Raw genomic sequence first — 16,297 nt, 5'->3', positions numbered from 1 at the left:
GAAACAAGGACGTCCATTAGAAATGAATGGAAATAGACTGCCTCAAAAGAAGGCACATCTACTGTGTGTAAGTTCAGGAGATTTGTAAGGTAGTTTGTCGCGGTATTTTATTCTGCCCTGCTGCCATCTACCTTGCGGTAGCTGGCTGGACGTGGCCTGGATAGGAGCGGCGTGTGCTGGTGGCTTGTCTCTGTCGGGCCAGGAAGGACTGACCGGAGCCGGTGTTGGCAAGTCTGTCTTCAGCCGCCTTCTTCTGCAGAGACATACCCTGAGAGAAGATACAGAGGAAGAGCAAGAGCTTATGTGGGAGCACAACACGCAGAGTGAGTAAGTCACCAGAGAATTAGCGACCATCAGTGTGTTAATCTCGATGCGTGAGAGCAAATTACCTAAAAAACAATACTGGTGCATTTTTAACAACTCGTGAACATTAACACCCATTACTGATCAAATGTGCAACAGAGCAAACATTGTTGAAGTTTATAGAAAGGTATATGCTGCCCCCTAGTGGTTTAAATACCTTGCTGCATGACTTGCAAATGACGACTTCTTATTCCATACAATATATAAAAACATAAAAATGGGCATTTAAAAAAACATAAAACATGTTCGAATTCATACATAAAGCATGCAATAAACCATATTTCTTTTGAAATTATGTACAAAGTGTCTACATCTTCCAATAAGTTTGGTTATTGTTTGTTTTACAGCTGGTGACTTAAATTAGGTTAAATTAGTTAAAATTAGGGCTGAAACTAAGAATTACTTTTATCATCAATTAATCTGATGATAATTTTCACAATTGATCCATTAATCGTTTAGTCTGTACATTATCAAAAAAGTGATCACAAGTTCCCACTGCCCACAATCATGTCTTTAAATTGCTATTTTTGTCCAACAAGATTAGAAAACAGTAAAAATGCCCATCGCAGTTTCAAGACATCATTAAATGTCTTGTTTTGTCCAACCAAGAGTTTTAAACCTCAATGTACTTAATTCACTGTAAGACCAAGAAAAGCATGGAATTGTCACTTTTGACAAGTTTGAATGATCAAATATTTGGTATTTTTTGTTTCATACAAATAATCACATTAATAATAATAATCACAAAATAGTGCCAATTTTATTTCTTTTCACTGACGAATCAACTAAAGTATGTATCATTGCAGCTTTATATTTCTTTGATATTAAGGATTTTTGGGTGTATGTTTTATTACTCTTCACGGTGAAAAATCGAAAGTGTATATTAGTGCAACAGTTTGAAAAAAAACAACACTAGTGGAAAAACTGTGTCACAGTTTCAGAATGTAAAGTTTCATCTTACCATATTATACCAGGCTGATACAATCAGTTTCTCCTCGTAATCTCTCTGAGTTTTTGTCTTGTCCATCTCTTTCTGTTTGGAGGGAATATGAAAGACACAAAAATGTTAAGCAATGCAGGTGCAATGCTACAATATACTGATATCTGAGTTTTTCCATTGTGTTTTCGCACACTTTAAAAGGCTTTCCTCTCCAGTCAGTGGTTACGATCTATAAGGGGACCGGTTTACCTAACTGATCAGGTCCAACCCTTTCTTTACCAGATCATCTAACTCTTCAGACACTCGATTACCTCCAGTGAGTGCAACATCCTCTCCTTCTCCTGCAGCTGGTTCTTGAGGGCCTGCACCTCTGGACCTGAACCCTGGTTCTGCTTGGGGTCCAGGGTTCGGATCACCTGGGGAGGACATTCAATCACATTAAATACTTTTTCTTATTGACCCACAACTACTGAAAGCATCACAACAACATTGTCCACTAGCTGTTAGTAATAAAACAAAATCAATGACAAAAAAACAAAAACAATATATATTTAAATATATATACTCACACTCTTGGCTTTTTCCAGGTATTTCTTATATCTCTCCTCCATCTGTTTCATGTCTTCATCTTTCTTTTTCAAGGCTTCTTCCAGCTCCTCCACTCGTTGGGCTGAGAGGTAACAACATATTTTTATGGGCTTAGCTTCTTTGTCTTTGGCTAACAGGTATACCTTAAGATTTTTTTGTTGAAGAAGGCAGAAGGCTTTAGCTGCACTTCACACATTTGGAAGTCAGACTCACCGCTGGAGTTGTATTTAGGCTCCATTTCGTCGATGAAGGCGTTTTTCTTCAGTAACTCATTGTTCAACTCTTGTAGTTTCTCCCTGATTAGATGTACAATGCATTAAAGTCAAAAATGTATTTTAGGCCTAGTTTTGGCCAATATAAAAGGGAGGCATTCTCGGCCTGAATAGAGAGGACATTCATTTGATGTTAGATATATATAAATATATAAAGATATTTCTGAGTCTGTAAGACGATAACTTACATGTGCTCCTCATATTTCTTCTTCAGAATGGAGGACTGAAAAAAGACAAATGTCGACATGTTTTATAACATTATATTCCTGTCTACACGACCCAAATCAACAAAAAAAAAAAACAAACTCTCAGACATTGTTGGATAAATGCAGGAGTTGCAGCAAACTTGAGTCTTCTTTAACTTTATACCTGCAGCCACATTAGTGAGCCATACTAGTTCTCTCACCTGATTAAAAAGGATCTTTCAAAGTTGTAATCAAAGGCAGCACAAAACAAAACCCTGCATGCTTTCGCTTCTCATCCAACAGAGGGAAGTGTATTGCAGATTATGTTTGGAGAATAATATCATAGTGGTATTATATTATCATTATCCAAGCAAGAGATCTGGAATTACTGTAAATGACGCAACCAATAAAGAAGTAATGAAGACCTGAAGCCCAAATTTTGTGTGGGTGATTACATGATTTTTCCTGGTTGAATAATCACATAGAATATTTCCAATTAGAGGAGTGCTCCGATTGATTTCTTGGCAGTTTTTTGAACTTGTATACATGAGCAGAAGCACTATCAATGTGGTGTGCACCAAAATCATGTGAGAGCAGAAATCTGAAGAGGAAAGTTGGGTTTCTACATAGAGGAACTATCTACATGTAGAAGATGCCAAAAAAAAGATTAGAGATGCCTCTCTATTTCTAACAGGAAAAATACAACAACAGAATCTCTACACCTAAGTAGGAAAAAACTAACTACTGCTTGTGTGCAGCAACTCAGTATAACAAATGCACAACGTTGTAATTCTAGTAGCAAAGACTTTAAAGTGTGTTTTAAAGTGTGTTCTTTAAAGTGAGTTCTTATTCTACTCTCTGCAAATGTGTGTATTCAAACATAACAACATTAGCATTACGTTCTGCACAGTTTTTAACAATGTGTGAATTATTACGTTCTGAGTTGTTTCACATTTGTTTCAGAAAGTCAAAATAAATAATCTAGAAAGAGCAAAGTCTAAAAAAGAGGGAACTCGTCAGGAATCACAAGATGATACTTACTATGGTCTGACAGTGGGAGCATCATTTGAAAAGAAAATGCACAAGTATTTTACTGATTGGCAAAAATCACAGACCTGCCAAATGTGGATGGTTTTACATCCATGGATATAATACGTGAAGGTGATCTTTCCCATCTTTGCACCTAACGTTTGACACGCCAGCTCCTTGCCTGACTGAAATTGCACTGATTTCCACGCAAATTAAAGATCATATTTTCCACTTTCTGCTTGCCGTATGCTTGTTTTTATAAACTGAACTGTCTCCATAAAACACTTAAAGTGGTAAAAAAATGAAAATAAGTGCAAAAGATAGATGGTTAAAGCAAGACTGACATCAATTGTGATGGGATGCAAAATCTGCACAGGCTGGCAGGAACGGAACCAGAAACCCACAAAAGAAAGAAAAGTTCAGTGTTTTAAATCAGCGTTAATTATGGAGGTAAAGAAAGATGTCGTTTCACATGCATGCAAGCTCTTGCTCACACATAAACCTCCTTGGGAGCGGCTCCAAACCATCCTAAATACCAGTTGTCTCCAACTGGGAACTGGTTTGAAGGAGACAAAGGACAGAGAAGAAAGCGCTGAAAATTTTAATTTTTTTTTGTTTCAGTATCACAGACAAAACACACGTTAAATGTGTTAATAAGAAGTAGAACAAATTTATGTTGCTGATCTCAAATTTCTTTCACTGATGCTATTAAGGCTATCAATGGCTACAACATAGAAACAATGTAAAAGCGCACACAGACAAAAAAACACTATCATGCAAACAATGAGTGTTATAATGGTTATTGTAAGGAAGAGTTAGTAACAAAATAAAGTACGTGATTTTAACTGTTTTCGATGCACTGGGTCAAGCATGTAAACAAATGTGCAGTGTGTAAAACTGTTCACTAATTTTGCCTTTTCTTTTTAAAATAATGCAACAAAATTTTGCACCTTTAGGAGGAGCTGCGTACTGCAGTGTTGTGGATAACCTCTGTTCAGTAAGTGTGGTACTATGGGAATTTGACTTTCTGTGGTTGTTGCCAACATTTCAGCTGATAGCAGAGTTACGCACCCGTAATGCAGAAGAAACATTCACTACTCACATCGTCTGCCTTCGAACCCTGTTCTTGAAGGTTCTTCTGTAGCTCCTCTACCTGACTCTGTTCCTCCATCAGGCGTTGATTAATTAACCTGGAGAAAAATTAAAAAAAAAAAAGTACCAGTTTGTCATGACAGCTTTAACACAGCAATACGCAAAGATCGAGAGGCAGGCTTCTGGCGAAAAGGTCACTGACTCAAATTCCAGTCCCCACAAAGAAACTCTTTGAATAGGGAAACACAATCTGCCAACATTAAAAGTGTGGCTTTCAAAACTACAGTCCAAAAGATTCTAGGTTGTAAAATATTCTCTTTGCTCTTAGGGATTTTGAGCATGAGAGAGAAAGATTTTAAAAGTGTTTTTCCTAAGCAGATGCAATGTGCTCTTAGCTGACCTGTTTTCCGTCTCAAGCTCATTTTTTCTTCTGTTGGCATCCTCCAGTAAACTCTGCAACAGTGCAATCTTCTCGTTGTCAGATCCCTCCTGGGCCAGCTTCAACATCTTGTTCTCATGCTGAAGACGAATCAAATGTTCTCTGTAAAAAAACACAGCAAACAGAAGCAAGCGTTAATTTCAAGCATCGCTGCTAACTGATCACATAGAGTTGAAACAACCAACACTGTATGTTATACACCTGTACTCAGAATATCGAACTCAGTATGGCTTTCAAAAACTAAATCTGATGTCACATTATCATGACTAAAAGCAAACAGAGGGCTCCAGTGAGAGTTCATGTATGCATGTATTGTTCTCTGTGTATTTTTATATCTGTCCCAGGTTACTATTTGGCAAAAACGGTGCATCATCAGCAAATATAACATGAGAAATTATAATTTTGTTAGCACTGGGGAAAATCAAAAAATGTGACATACGCTTCTTATGCAAACATATGCTAAACATTTGCAGACTCAGTCTAGGTAATAGTGAAACACTTACAGCAACAAGACTACTGTAATGCTGCTGTTATACTACAAGTGCTGGACTTGGACGTCTATCTCCAGAGCTGAAAATATGTCTGACACAACTGTTCACAAGTCACTGTTTCAAAGCTATAATTTTATACATATAAAAGTATATTTTCCCCCAATGAGTGTTTCCTGATGACTGTTTCAATTCTATATCATACCGAAGGCTAGTGATTGTTTACAATAACTTCTGAGTGGAAAACTTCTGCATTATGTTCATACAGTTCAACAGTGCTGAACAAAAAGTGGTGAAGAACTGCTGAGCTATCAACAGGAAATGGTCAGTTTTGGTTGTGTGTGGGGGTGTCTGGTAACAATAAACAGTGGAGAAGGGTTTGTTATTTCAGATTTCCACATTTCTAATGCAATTTAAGTTTTTACAACAAAGTGGTAAAAGGCAGTAAGAGGTTTTGTATTTGTTGTGGTGGCAGATGAAAAACAGCGTAATGGTTGAAAGCTTACTGCTTTCATTGAACTATGTAGTTTTCCACAATACAAATTTAGTTTCATTACTGCTGAAACACATTAAATACCCACTTTCACTCATCCATTCACTCATCTTCTCTGCATCATAAAATGAGAATGAAAACAAGACCAAACAGAGCGCTGTGCACAACATAACAGCTTTGCTGTGCTGTAGAGTGGGATACAGCATGGTGTGTCTGATACTCAGTCTGTCTGGAACTCACTCATTGTTTGTCTAAAAGATGTTTCAGATGCCTTTGCTAGTTTTAAGGAACAGCTTGGCTATTTGAAATACTTTCAGTCTATTTACTAGATAGATTAGATTGGATCTGCTGTTTGATAGTGTTGCACACAGTCTGTCTCATGGCTCTTTCAGGGTGTGGCTTCTGACTTCTGTCCAACTGGAGAACAGACTAAATCTTTCCAGACTAACTCACAGCAGCTGGCTAGCAAAGGTTAGACCACGGAGGGGAAAGGAAGACGTGAGAAAAGCTTATTGGAAAAATATTGTATCATCATGACCAGATTACTGATTCCTATTTTGCAGCAGATTGAGAGAATGACTACATTTCCAGCTGTTGTTCTGGCTGTTCAGAGGAAACGGACGGGCAGAAATCAATCCCAGATGCGGCTTATTAAAGCAACAGGTTGAATCTGTCAAAAAAGGCACGGCCTATTCCAGTTTTTACGCTCACTGTTTGATGCTGAACTGACAACCAACAGACATAAAACAGCATCACCAACTCTGTATTTCACACACAGCTCTTCTTTTTAGGTTTCTCCTGAGAAACAGTGCTATTGCAAAATCTTATTTCCACCTTCTAAAGCTTGCAGGATATGACATCATCTCAGCGCACAACAGCTTTCTTTACCTCTAGAGGGCAGTGAATAGGCTGGACTGGGTTAATTCAAGTACGGTTTTCCTCCCTTTAGTAGCTTTTAGAGGATTTTAATGTAAATCCATATTTGCTTTGGTTCTCGAAGGTTGGAAAAAAAAAAAATCCAGGCGTGGTATGCAGCCAGCAGAAAACCCAGCCCTCTTGGAGAGCAGCAGTGAGGCTGATGTAACTCACACACAACTATTACATAACTTGCTACAGAGACGCCTTTTTTTTTTTTAGGCCAAACCCATCAGCTTTAAAACAGCAGAGAGAGAAAGGGAAACAGACGAGAAACCATCTGGCTACAAAGTGAGCAGCAGCACCACAGATATACAACACACACACAAAACAAACACAAACAAGAGCAGCAACATCAGCAAAGGATCAAACTGTCTGCCCCAAAAAGCATTTCTCAAAGGTTACACTCTGTCTGCACTGATGTGTGTTAAACGAGTTGCAAAACTGGGAGCCAAAAAGTGTGTCCAGAATCCGGTCTTATCTGATAAATCTACAATATACAGTACTGCTTTAAGGTCCAGCGTGTAGGATTTAGCGGCACATATTGGCAGGGATGGAATATAATGTAATAAGCATGTTTTCTTTAGTGAATGTTCATCTGAAAATATGAATCATAATGTTTTCGTTACCTTAGAGTGAGCCATTTATATATACATAGGGAGCAAGTCCTCATCCTCAAACCTGCAGTGCTGCACAGTCATGTTTCAACATTAGCTCAAAATGGAAAAAAATCAGCACTGACTCTAAATAAGATTTTTGCATTAGCAATCATAGTTAGCAGCCCCTCCATAACAAGCAGCATTGAAAAAAACATTTTTTTTTTTTTTACGTGAGACTGCTTTATTCAGTGTTTTTACCAGTTTAAATCACCTGGTCCGTTTGTTTTGGAAAGGAGGAGCAATCCTCACTGCTATATGCCCACTAAATCCCCCAAAATCTTACACACTGGACCTTTAAACAGAAAAGACAAATACTTTGACATGACATTTCTTCCTCTGTAAAGCATAATATTCATATTTATCTAACAAACCTACAAAATATAAACGCATTAGATGTTCTGATATTTGCACTCCATCTGCAACTCCATATCACTACCTTCTTTTAGAATCACCAAAGGGAAACTAATCATGGGGTTCAAAAGTCGTACCGTATCTCTGGGGTAGTGATCTCAGCAGCCAGCGAATCAGAGCCGTCGTTGCCGACCAACGGGAACAAGCCTGAAACAAACAGACCAAGAGAAGAACATTAGTCAGAATTTCCCCAAGGCTTAAGCCTAATGAAATCAGGACATTATACCCAAATAAAAAAGAAAGGTGAAGTGACTAATGCTGTTACTCTCTTACTAAAGTAAATAGATAAAATGGAAGTATATGCTAAAATAAAACATTTTAACCAAAATGCACACATTTGACATATTTCATTAGCTGGATGAATTCCAGTGAATGTGATGGGTTTAAAGAAAAAATGCTTCTTATATTTAGGCACTCTTAGCAGTTATTAGTTTTACCTGATGTAAGCTGTCCCTCCTGGGCCTGGACACAATGCAGCTCCTCAATAGTCTCCTTCAGGGAATCTCTCTCTGTTCGCATACGCTACAGAGGGAGAGAAAAATGTGTTAAGGAGTTATACAGAAGGTGTATTTCTACAAACATCTTTTTGCAGAGTAAAAACAATACTGTTGTGTCATTCTTTTGTAATGTAACAGCGCTCACATTGATAAAATTGTACATACATCTTTTTCTTTTTGAAGAGAGTCCACTTTCTCTTTGACACGTTTGTATTCAAATTCCATCTTGTCAGCCTTTTTAGACTCTTCCGACAATCTGTTCTGTAGTTCAACCACCTGTGCAAAGAAAGGACAGATAATGGGAAGATATTATCTCTCAAAATATGTATATGCAATAATACATATACATATACATATACTCATGCTTATGCATGAGTATTGTTACAAAGTTACACGTTGGGTCCATACAAATACTGATTACTGCGTGTGAAAGTCAACATGACTGACGGCTGGTACCTGTCTCTTGTAAGTCTCCAGCTGGCCCTTGGCAGCATTTGCCTTTCGTAGCTCTTCTTCCAAACCGACATTGGTCTGCATTAACACTGTGTTCTTCTCCTCCATAAGCTTATTCTGGAAAACAGCGACAGAAATGTAAATTGCTTTCGTGCCATCTATCTTGGACATACAAACACTGCCAGTTGTTGGACTGGGTGATTAGTAAAAAATGTGGATTGAAACTAAATGTTTCTTACAAACCCATGAACATTGTGTAATGTATTGCAAGAAAAAAATTGTAGAAGTAAGCCCCCCATTAGCCTTCATTGGTATACAGTAACCCACAGTCTGATTATGCGCATATCCACACTCACGTGTTCATGTACACACTAACACATACACATACACCCACACAAACACTTAGAATCTTTTTTTTGTTGACCCCAATGTATATTGCTTGCATCAAAGTACTGTAATTTATTGCATTACCTTGAGTGAGGTACTTCTATAAGTCCATTTGGGTGTCTACCCTTTACGGCACCCTGTTTTTTTTCTGTATTCTTTTGGTACTGCTTTCTGTTACTGTTTTTAATGGTGCGAATATATAAATGAAATCAAATGAAACTCATCACAACAAATCTGTTGTCTGTGTGTGATTGTGTGTACCTGTCTTCTAAGAAGTCCCATGTCCTCCAGTTTTTTCTTGTAGTGTTCCACTGTTCCCTCCAGCTTTGACACTTTGTCTGATGAATGCCTGGAAGGGAAACAACAGGCATTTTGTGATGTTACATTTAGAGAGGAAAAAAGAGCGGGAAGCTTTACCGAGGCAATGTTTGTGTAGCAACACACCTGTAACAACACAAGTGTGAAATAACAGGAAAGTGGTTTAACAATACTGTTTTCCTGACTCTTTTTCACACCCATCAGGCCTTTGGTGCAAGACTTATTATTTATCAAATTATGTATACCTGTAATTATGGTGCTATTTTAATGTTTTTAGCAAGCTGCCACTAATAAGAACCTCTTTTCTGGTTGAATCTCTCGGTTAATGTTTAGTTTATTTTGTGTGACTCAGGTAATCTGTGTGTGTTAGGTGCCAACATTTTGCAGCTCGGTCTTACCTGAGGACATCCATCTCATCCTTGAGAGACTGGGCTTCATCAGCCAGCGACGCAAGCTCTTCATTCTGTGACTTCACATCCAAGAGTTCTTTTTCAAGCTCTTCACAACGGATTCGGTAGTCATCTTTAGATGCCTCCAACCTGGAAAGAATTAGCAAGAATCATCTTTTAGATGAGATTTTGACATCAGTCAATTCAACTCTCACTTTTTATGACAAAAAAATCTGTCCTTCTAGCAACACACCTGAAGGTTTCTTCCTGCAGTTGCTCCAGTTGTGTCTGCAGCTGGAGGTGTCTGCGTCCAGCAGGACTGTTTATGTCTTCTATGGAGTCAGACTGGTTAAGTCTCTCCATCAGGACCTGATTTTCTGCTAGCAAGCTGCTCTTCTCCTCTTGCAGCGCTGCCACCTGTGTGGGAGTGAAAAGGAGGGAAAAGAATGGAAAAGCAAAAAGAAAATCGAAAAAGGACAAAGGGGTAAAAGGGGGCATGAGAGGTGTAGAGAGGAAATGGATGTTAAGACGGAGAGAAGTGAGGGGGAAGAGAAACAAGTTAGGACACTTAAACTGAAAATTTTCAAATTTTATCTTTCAAGCTTCTTAAATGTGCATGGAACATTTTCTTTACAGCGTCTAACCCATCAGATTAGGTTGAATCACTGCAGCATCAATTCTTGCAATAAAGCAAGCACACACCAAACACACTCCAACGGGGCAAACCAACAAACTCCAACATTGCAAAGAAGGCTACATGTATGGTTTGATGTTGCCTTCTCAATGTGATAGACAGGGTATCAAACTCCACACAAAGCAAAGCAGAAGCTGTTGTTTTTTGTTTTGTCCTAAATGTGCAATGATACTAATTATTTACTTAGTCTGCTGCACCTCAAAAAAATTGAAGAACTGACCTTAATATTTTAAAACTTGTAAGTAGGGCACTATTCAAATAGGGGTGTCCCAATAATGTATTTTTTTTTCCTTTTTTTTTTGCACAAGATCCTGATCCGAATCATTTCATATTGCCGATACAGAGTCCTGATTCAATACTTTTGTTTTCCTAGATACTACAGCTGCACAGTGCACACTTTAAAAAGTCTTCTTTTAAGTTATTTTTTAAAATACCTGCATCAATTTTTTCCTCGATGGGTTTTTCTTATTATTTATTAGCCTATTATTAATTTGTTTGACAAAATAAAGTGACAAACCCTCCATTTAATCTTGTTGGCCTCCTTGCTGTCTCGAGGGAAGGCCTCTGTCCTGTTAACCATCCAGGGTTTGTTGCTGCAGTATAGCCTGTGTCTCAGTAACCTGAATGAACTGTAGTCTGCTGAGTTTTTAGTTTTATCTTCTGCACATATTTTGGGGCAGATTACCCTTCAGTAATAAATAAGCCACTTTAAATTTTGCTTGCAGGGCTTTTGTTTCATTTTGCAGTGGTGAGTGTGGCTGTAGTAAGCCAGTGTCCTCTTCTCTCTCTAAGGAGGATAACATAAATAAACAGTCTGATACTGCTTTTTCTTTTATGGTGTGTGGTGTTTTGCAGGAGGCAGGGCTCAGCTACAGCTCGTATGTTCAGCAGAGAGGAGAGACAGACAGCTTAGTGGATCAGAGGTGACGAAGACTGTGCATCGCGTTGCTCTGCATGACAGTAAAAGCACCTGTGTGAAAGCTGTAATAAAACAAAGGATTGAACGCTCTATATGCTAAAAATTCTTGATCCTGATCAGTCAAAAAATGCCTTGAGCGGCCCCCAACCTGATGTTTGAGATCGGATGGGGACATCCCTAGTTTCAAAATTTCTAATTACCCAGCATGTAAAGCCTGTACCACGTACACCCTGACTCTTTATGAATTTGCCAGGAACAAGTCAATAGCTCTTCATCAAAATATTGGGACCTTCAAATGTACGCAATTATGCTTTTCTGACAGTTCTTCATACAAGCCATGTCAGCTATGTCTCTCACATAACTGTTTATTGGAGGCATTCTGGGAGAACTAGCACCAGTGTGAAAATTCTCTCACTGCAACAAGCCTGTTAAAGCTGTGACCAGAACAACTCAAAACGAAGAAAACAGAGTGTGAGTCAGTTTTGTGCATTCCCAATACCAGAAAAAAGGGTTTTGTAAAAACATGCTTAATTCCTACAGGTGCAACTGCTTGCTCAATGACCAATGTCCTTTTTTTTTTTTTTTTTACTTAAAAAATTTCTTGATGTGCGCTTGTTTTTTTTCATTCAAAGTGGAAAAAATTGTGATTTCACATATAAATACTATACACTTTGTGTAAATATTTGACATGCATTCAACATTTTTTCCAAGACATGACTCCTTCCTGGGGTTTCCCCTTGCTGTCTACTATTGCTGTGGGAAAGCAATGAAACACACCAAGGTAAAGAGGCAGAGGATAATTAGTGAAGGGGGTGACAACACAAAACTGCAGTTGTGCCTCAAGAGGACCATGTGTATACGTGTGCACAAACACTTGTGCACAAACGTGTACACACACATGCACACGTAATTAGGAGAAGCGGGATCTGGATTCCGAAGGGGATGCTGGTGCAAGCAGACTGAAAAAAAAAATCCAGGACTATTAGACACACCAAACGCCATGGATGGAAAGAGAGAGACAGAAAGAAAAGAAAGTTTGGATTTACCCTCTCTTCTAGCTCATTAAACTCTAACCTCAGTCTATCACGCTCCTCTTGGACATGGAGGGCCTTCAAAGCAAGGCACACAGTGTTGAAATAGTCAGGAAATTAGAGGAAACTGGTTTAAGACAACAGGAGAGCAAGTAACCCTTTAATAAACAGCTCCATTTTTCCATCAACTGCATCATTAGCAGAAAATAAATGTAAATCTGCTGCTATTAACAAATATTCTGTTTGTAACAGATTATTACTGTTAAAGAAAAAGTATCATTAATTGGACAAGGAAACAGTTAAGTATGGGAAAACCCCATCAATAGCAACACAATCAGGGGTTTTGATACCATGTAATTACAGTGTAATTATGTCAAAAAGGGAGCTGCTTTTAAAGTGGAACCTAAACAGAGCTATTAAAAGTATGAAGAAATACACAATCAGTTAGATAGTAAAAGTGTTACAAAATATAGTAAAAGAAATTTAAGAATAAAACTGGTGGACGTATTATAACATGTTATTATTGAACCTAATTAACTATGAACTACATTACTGCAAAGTGCATAATTAGTGTGCATAAACGTTCATTAATCTTTTCAGTTTCAAACTGCAGTGTCATTACACAATAATAATTGCTCAATACCAAAGAGTAATACTAAAGACTCAACAGTTCAAATTATACATCTGACCACAGCAGTATTTTCCTAGCAATTCTAAAAATTCACATATATGTTCAAAGTCCCCGTGAAACCAAAATCAGAGCATCTTTAGCTCGAGCTCTGCGACGCATTTCCCAGCGAAACACAATATTTAAGCAGCGTACAGCTACAAGAGGGGTTTATATCAAATCCTTTGCATTTGATCGGACCACTAAAAAGTGGGTGGGCTTTGAGTTTACGCGATACAGAGCTAAAGCGAACTGCCGGCTTCACACACCTCCCTCACTGTTACATCAGGAGGACAGCAAGGGAGAGATGAATGAATAAGATCTCCGCCACATTGTTTTGGGAATGGAAACAAAGATTTTGCCACTGATATCCAAACACAAATCTCTCAAATTTCACTCCATATTGCAGCTTACAAATCGTAAAATGCAGTTTTATATTACTGACGTTGCTCGCAAGCCAACTCACGTCCATTTGATTTGATGAATTTTCATAAACTCATCTGAGTGCAAGATGAATCATCAAACATTTTTAAGTTTGACCACATCTGACAGAAAAAGGAAATACAGTGATTTTGATGTAAAATATAGATTTTTGACATACAGTTTGCATATAACAATAGATAAATGATCAAAAACAGGGACCAAGGATGAAAAATGGGGAAACGAATTCTTCATTTCATGGGGACTTCAACACTTTGGAAATTCTATAAAAGAACTCCACATTTTTTTAATTTCAGCACCATAAATACACAAATGAAGCACCCTGTCATAACAAATGGCCACAAATAATGTTATCAACCTTGGTTATTCCTCGATTCACTTTTTACTGTGTGCCACAGTGATACCTAAATGACCTCTCCAACACCCACAAGCCTACTGGAAAGGTCATTAAGATACGTGATGAGAGTGCCGGCACACTGTGATATATGATGCATAAAACCAGCAGTGCAACGGCCTTAAACATGTGGGATCACATCTGCATAAAACCCACCTGCATGTCAAGCTCACGACACCTCTGGGCAATCTCTTCCTTGGTGGACAAAGCATCATTCAGCTCCTCTACCGTCTTCTTCAGCTGAGAACAGAGAGAAACAGCAAATAAATATCCTACTGATTTTACACAGTAATGATGGGAAAAAGATTCTGCTGAAGCTAGCTTTTCCACACATCCAGCTGTTTCACAGGTTTGAGGCCAAAAAGAGGAAGGAAACAGGTTGACAGGGAGATCTGGGTCAAGTTTTATAGTGGGTTTGGAGTGTGAATGTTCAATATTGTACCTTTAAAATAAAGTTTATTTAATACAAGGAAGTTACATTTTCATAACTTTTAAATACTTGCATGTCCTTTGACATTCTAGACCCAACTGATGGCACTGTTAGAAAACGGAAGTGCAGAAACCCTTTGAAACCTGAGCAAATTTGTTTGACTTCTTTCAAAAACGCAGAGAATGAGCAAAAATGGCCCAAAGATAAGCAAGAAATCCTAAAAAAAATTACAAGAAAATTACCTGAAAATAAGCAAAAAAAGAAGCTAGCTTTTCCACACATCCAGCTGTTTCACAGGTTCGAGGCCAAAGAGGAAGAAGGTGAAATGAGATCTGGGTCAAGTTTTATAGTGAGTTTGGACTGTGAATGTTCAATATTGTATCTTTTTCATTTCATTTTTTTCATATTGTATCATTTTTTTCTCTGATAGCCCTCACTTTTAAATTTTCAGGTCATTTTCTTGTCACTTATTACCCATACCTGTCTGTCTAGATCCACATATGAGTCATTTCCTCCCATCACTGGAGTCTCTTTACTCATCAGCTGCAGAAAACATACACAAAAAGGTTAACGGCTGGAAGAAGTCAAGTGTCCAAAGCACCAACACATTTTTATTTGCATTTGATTTGATAAGAGGTCAAAGTAGCCTATTAGTTCACCTCTTGGATGGCTGTCATGACAACATGCTGCACTGACTCCTCCATCATCATTATGGTCTGGATATATTCTAGAGAACACAGAGAAATGGGGAAAATGATGAGGGGAAATCTGAGCCTCGAAGTCAGTTTTTAATGCAATGTGATATCATAGAATATTGTTTTCCTATATCAAATTACATATCGCACGCACACAGTGACGAGCACAAACAGCATGTAGGATATGCACCTTGTTTCTGTTCACAGTTGACAGCACAGCCCAGTAGAAGTTGCAGCATCCTCCCAAGTTCTGCTGCGTCAGAGTGTTCTCCAATAAGGTTAACATCTGGTAGTGTGAAGTCATTAATGTGCTGGCCCAGGATCTAGACGGGCACAGAAAGTGTTTTAAATCATCACAATATATCATAATATGAGAACTGGATTACCGCGGCCTGTGTTGTGCTACAGGGATTAAGGGTAGTGTACACATACGTGATTGTGTAATCTGGATGCTGATCAAATCAAAACAATTACAGCAGATTCTTCTTACCTCCTGGTTATAGTCTAGGATGCCTTTCAGAATCTTCTTTAAATTGCTGATCTGAAACAAGAAAGAGGTTACGTAGAGATATCCCTAGACTATTAAAAATAGCAATAAAAGTATCACAGGATAGACTGAACCAGAGTTTAAGTATTACAAGTGAGGACACACATAAATAATATATGCTTAAGACATATCACATGTATCTATATTTTAAAATGTGACAAATTAGTAATGGAATCACTTAAGTCATTAGGAACATAAATTGCCAACTAATTATGCAATTTCTAGATGAAAAAATTATTCATTAACTCCTGGAAAGGTCTCCTCTGTCATGTCAGAGTCCTATAGCGATATGGGTAAAAAAAAAAAAAAATTATATAAATTCACAGGTATGGGCGAGGGAAAAATGAACTAAATGTGGGCAGGCAGCAGATAAGAACAAAATACTCAGGCGCCTGTGCTTGCTGCGTGGACACTCAGCAGCTTCTGTCTGATCTGACAACTGTATCACACAGCAGAGTGACAAAATATGCAGAGGACGTTCGAAAACACGTCATTCCAGAACTGAGGATGCAGTTGACTGATAGCAAAGGGCAACGCAAAAAAATGGCATTATGGCTAAAC

At 38.1% G+C, this 16,297-nt stretch overlaps 1 protein-coding gene across 2 annotated transcripts in view; it reads right to left on the bottom strand.

Moving 5' to 3' along the window:
• Positions 1-16,297, bottom strand: part of hook3 (hook microtubule-tethering protein 3) — a 29,944-nt gene that overhangs the window by 5,664 nt on the left and 7,983 nt on the right. For both annotated transcript variants that reach the window (XM_042508723.1, XM_042508722.1), the window contains exons 4-23: positions 15,680-15,730; positions 15,380-15,512; positions 15,154-15,221; positions 14,975-15,037; positions 14,221-14,304; positions 10,172-10,335; positions 9,928-10,068; positions 9,473-9,560; positions 8,828-8,941; positions 8,537-8,647; positions 8,312-8,396; positions 7,952-8,021; positions 4,870-5,010; positions 4,480-4,567; positions 2,352-2,386; positions 2,105-2,187; positions 1,873-1,973; positions 1,615-1,719; positions 1,325-1,396; positions 132-268 (exon numbers count right to left, since the gene is read on the bottom strand). In XM_042508723.1, the coding sequence (XP_042364657.1) occupies positions 132-268; positions 1,325-1,396; positions 1,615-1,719; positions 1,873-1,973; positions 2,105-2,187; positions 2,352-2,386; positions 4,480-4,567; positions 4,870-5,010; positions 7,952-8,021; positions 8,312-8,396; positions 8,537-8,647; positions 8,828-8,941; positions 9,473-9,560; positions 9,928-10,068; positions 10,172-10,335; positions 14,221-14,304; positions 14,975-15,037; positions 15,154-15,221; positions 15,380-15,512; positions 15,680-15,730 (1,934 nt within the window). The remainder of the gene's footprint in view (positions 1-131; positions 269-1,324; positions 1,397-1,614; positions 1,720-1,872; positions 1,974-2,104; positions 2,188-2,351; positions 2,387-4,479; positions 4,568-4,869; positions 5,011-7,951; positions 8,022-8,311; positions 8,397-8,536; positions 8,648-8,827; positions 8,942-9,472; positions 9,561-9,927; positions 10,069-10,171; positions 10,336-14,220; positions 14,305-14,974; positions 15,038-15,153; positions 15,222-15,379; positions 15,513-15,679; positions 15,731-16,297) is intronic.

This window comes from Plectropomus leopardus, chromosome 20, assembly GCF_008729295.1.
Source record: "Plectropomus leopardus isolate mb chromosome 20, YSFRI_Pleo_2.0, whole genome shotgun sequence".
NCBI lineage: Eukaryota > Metazoa > Chordata > Actinopteri > Perciformes > Serranidae > Plectropomus > Plectropomus leopardus.
Note: the sequence above shows the minus strand (reverse complement) of the source record. Positions and strands in the feature narration are given on the sequence as shown.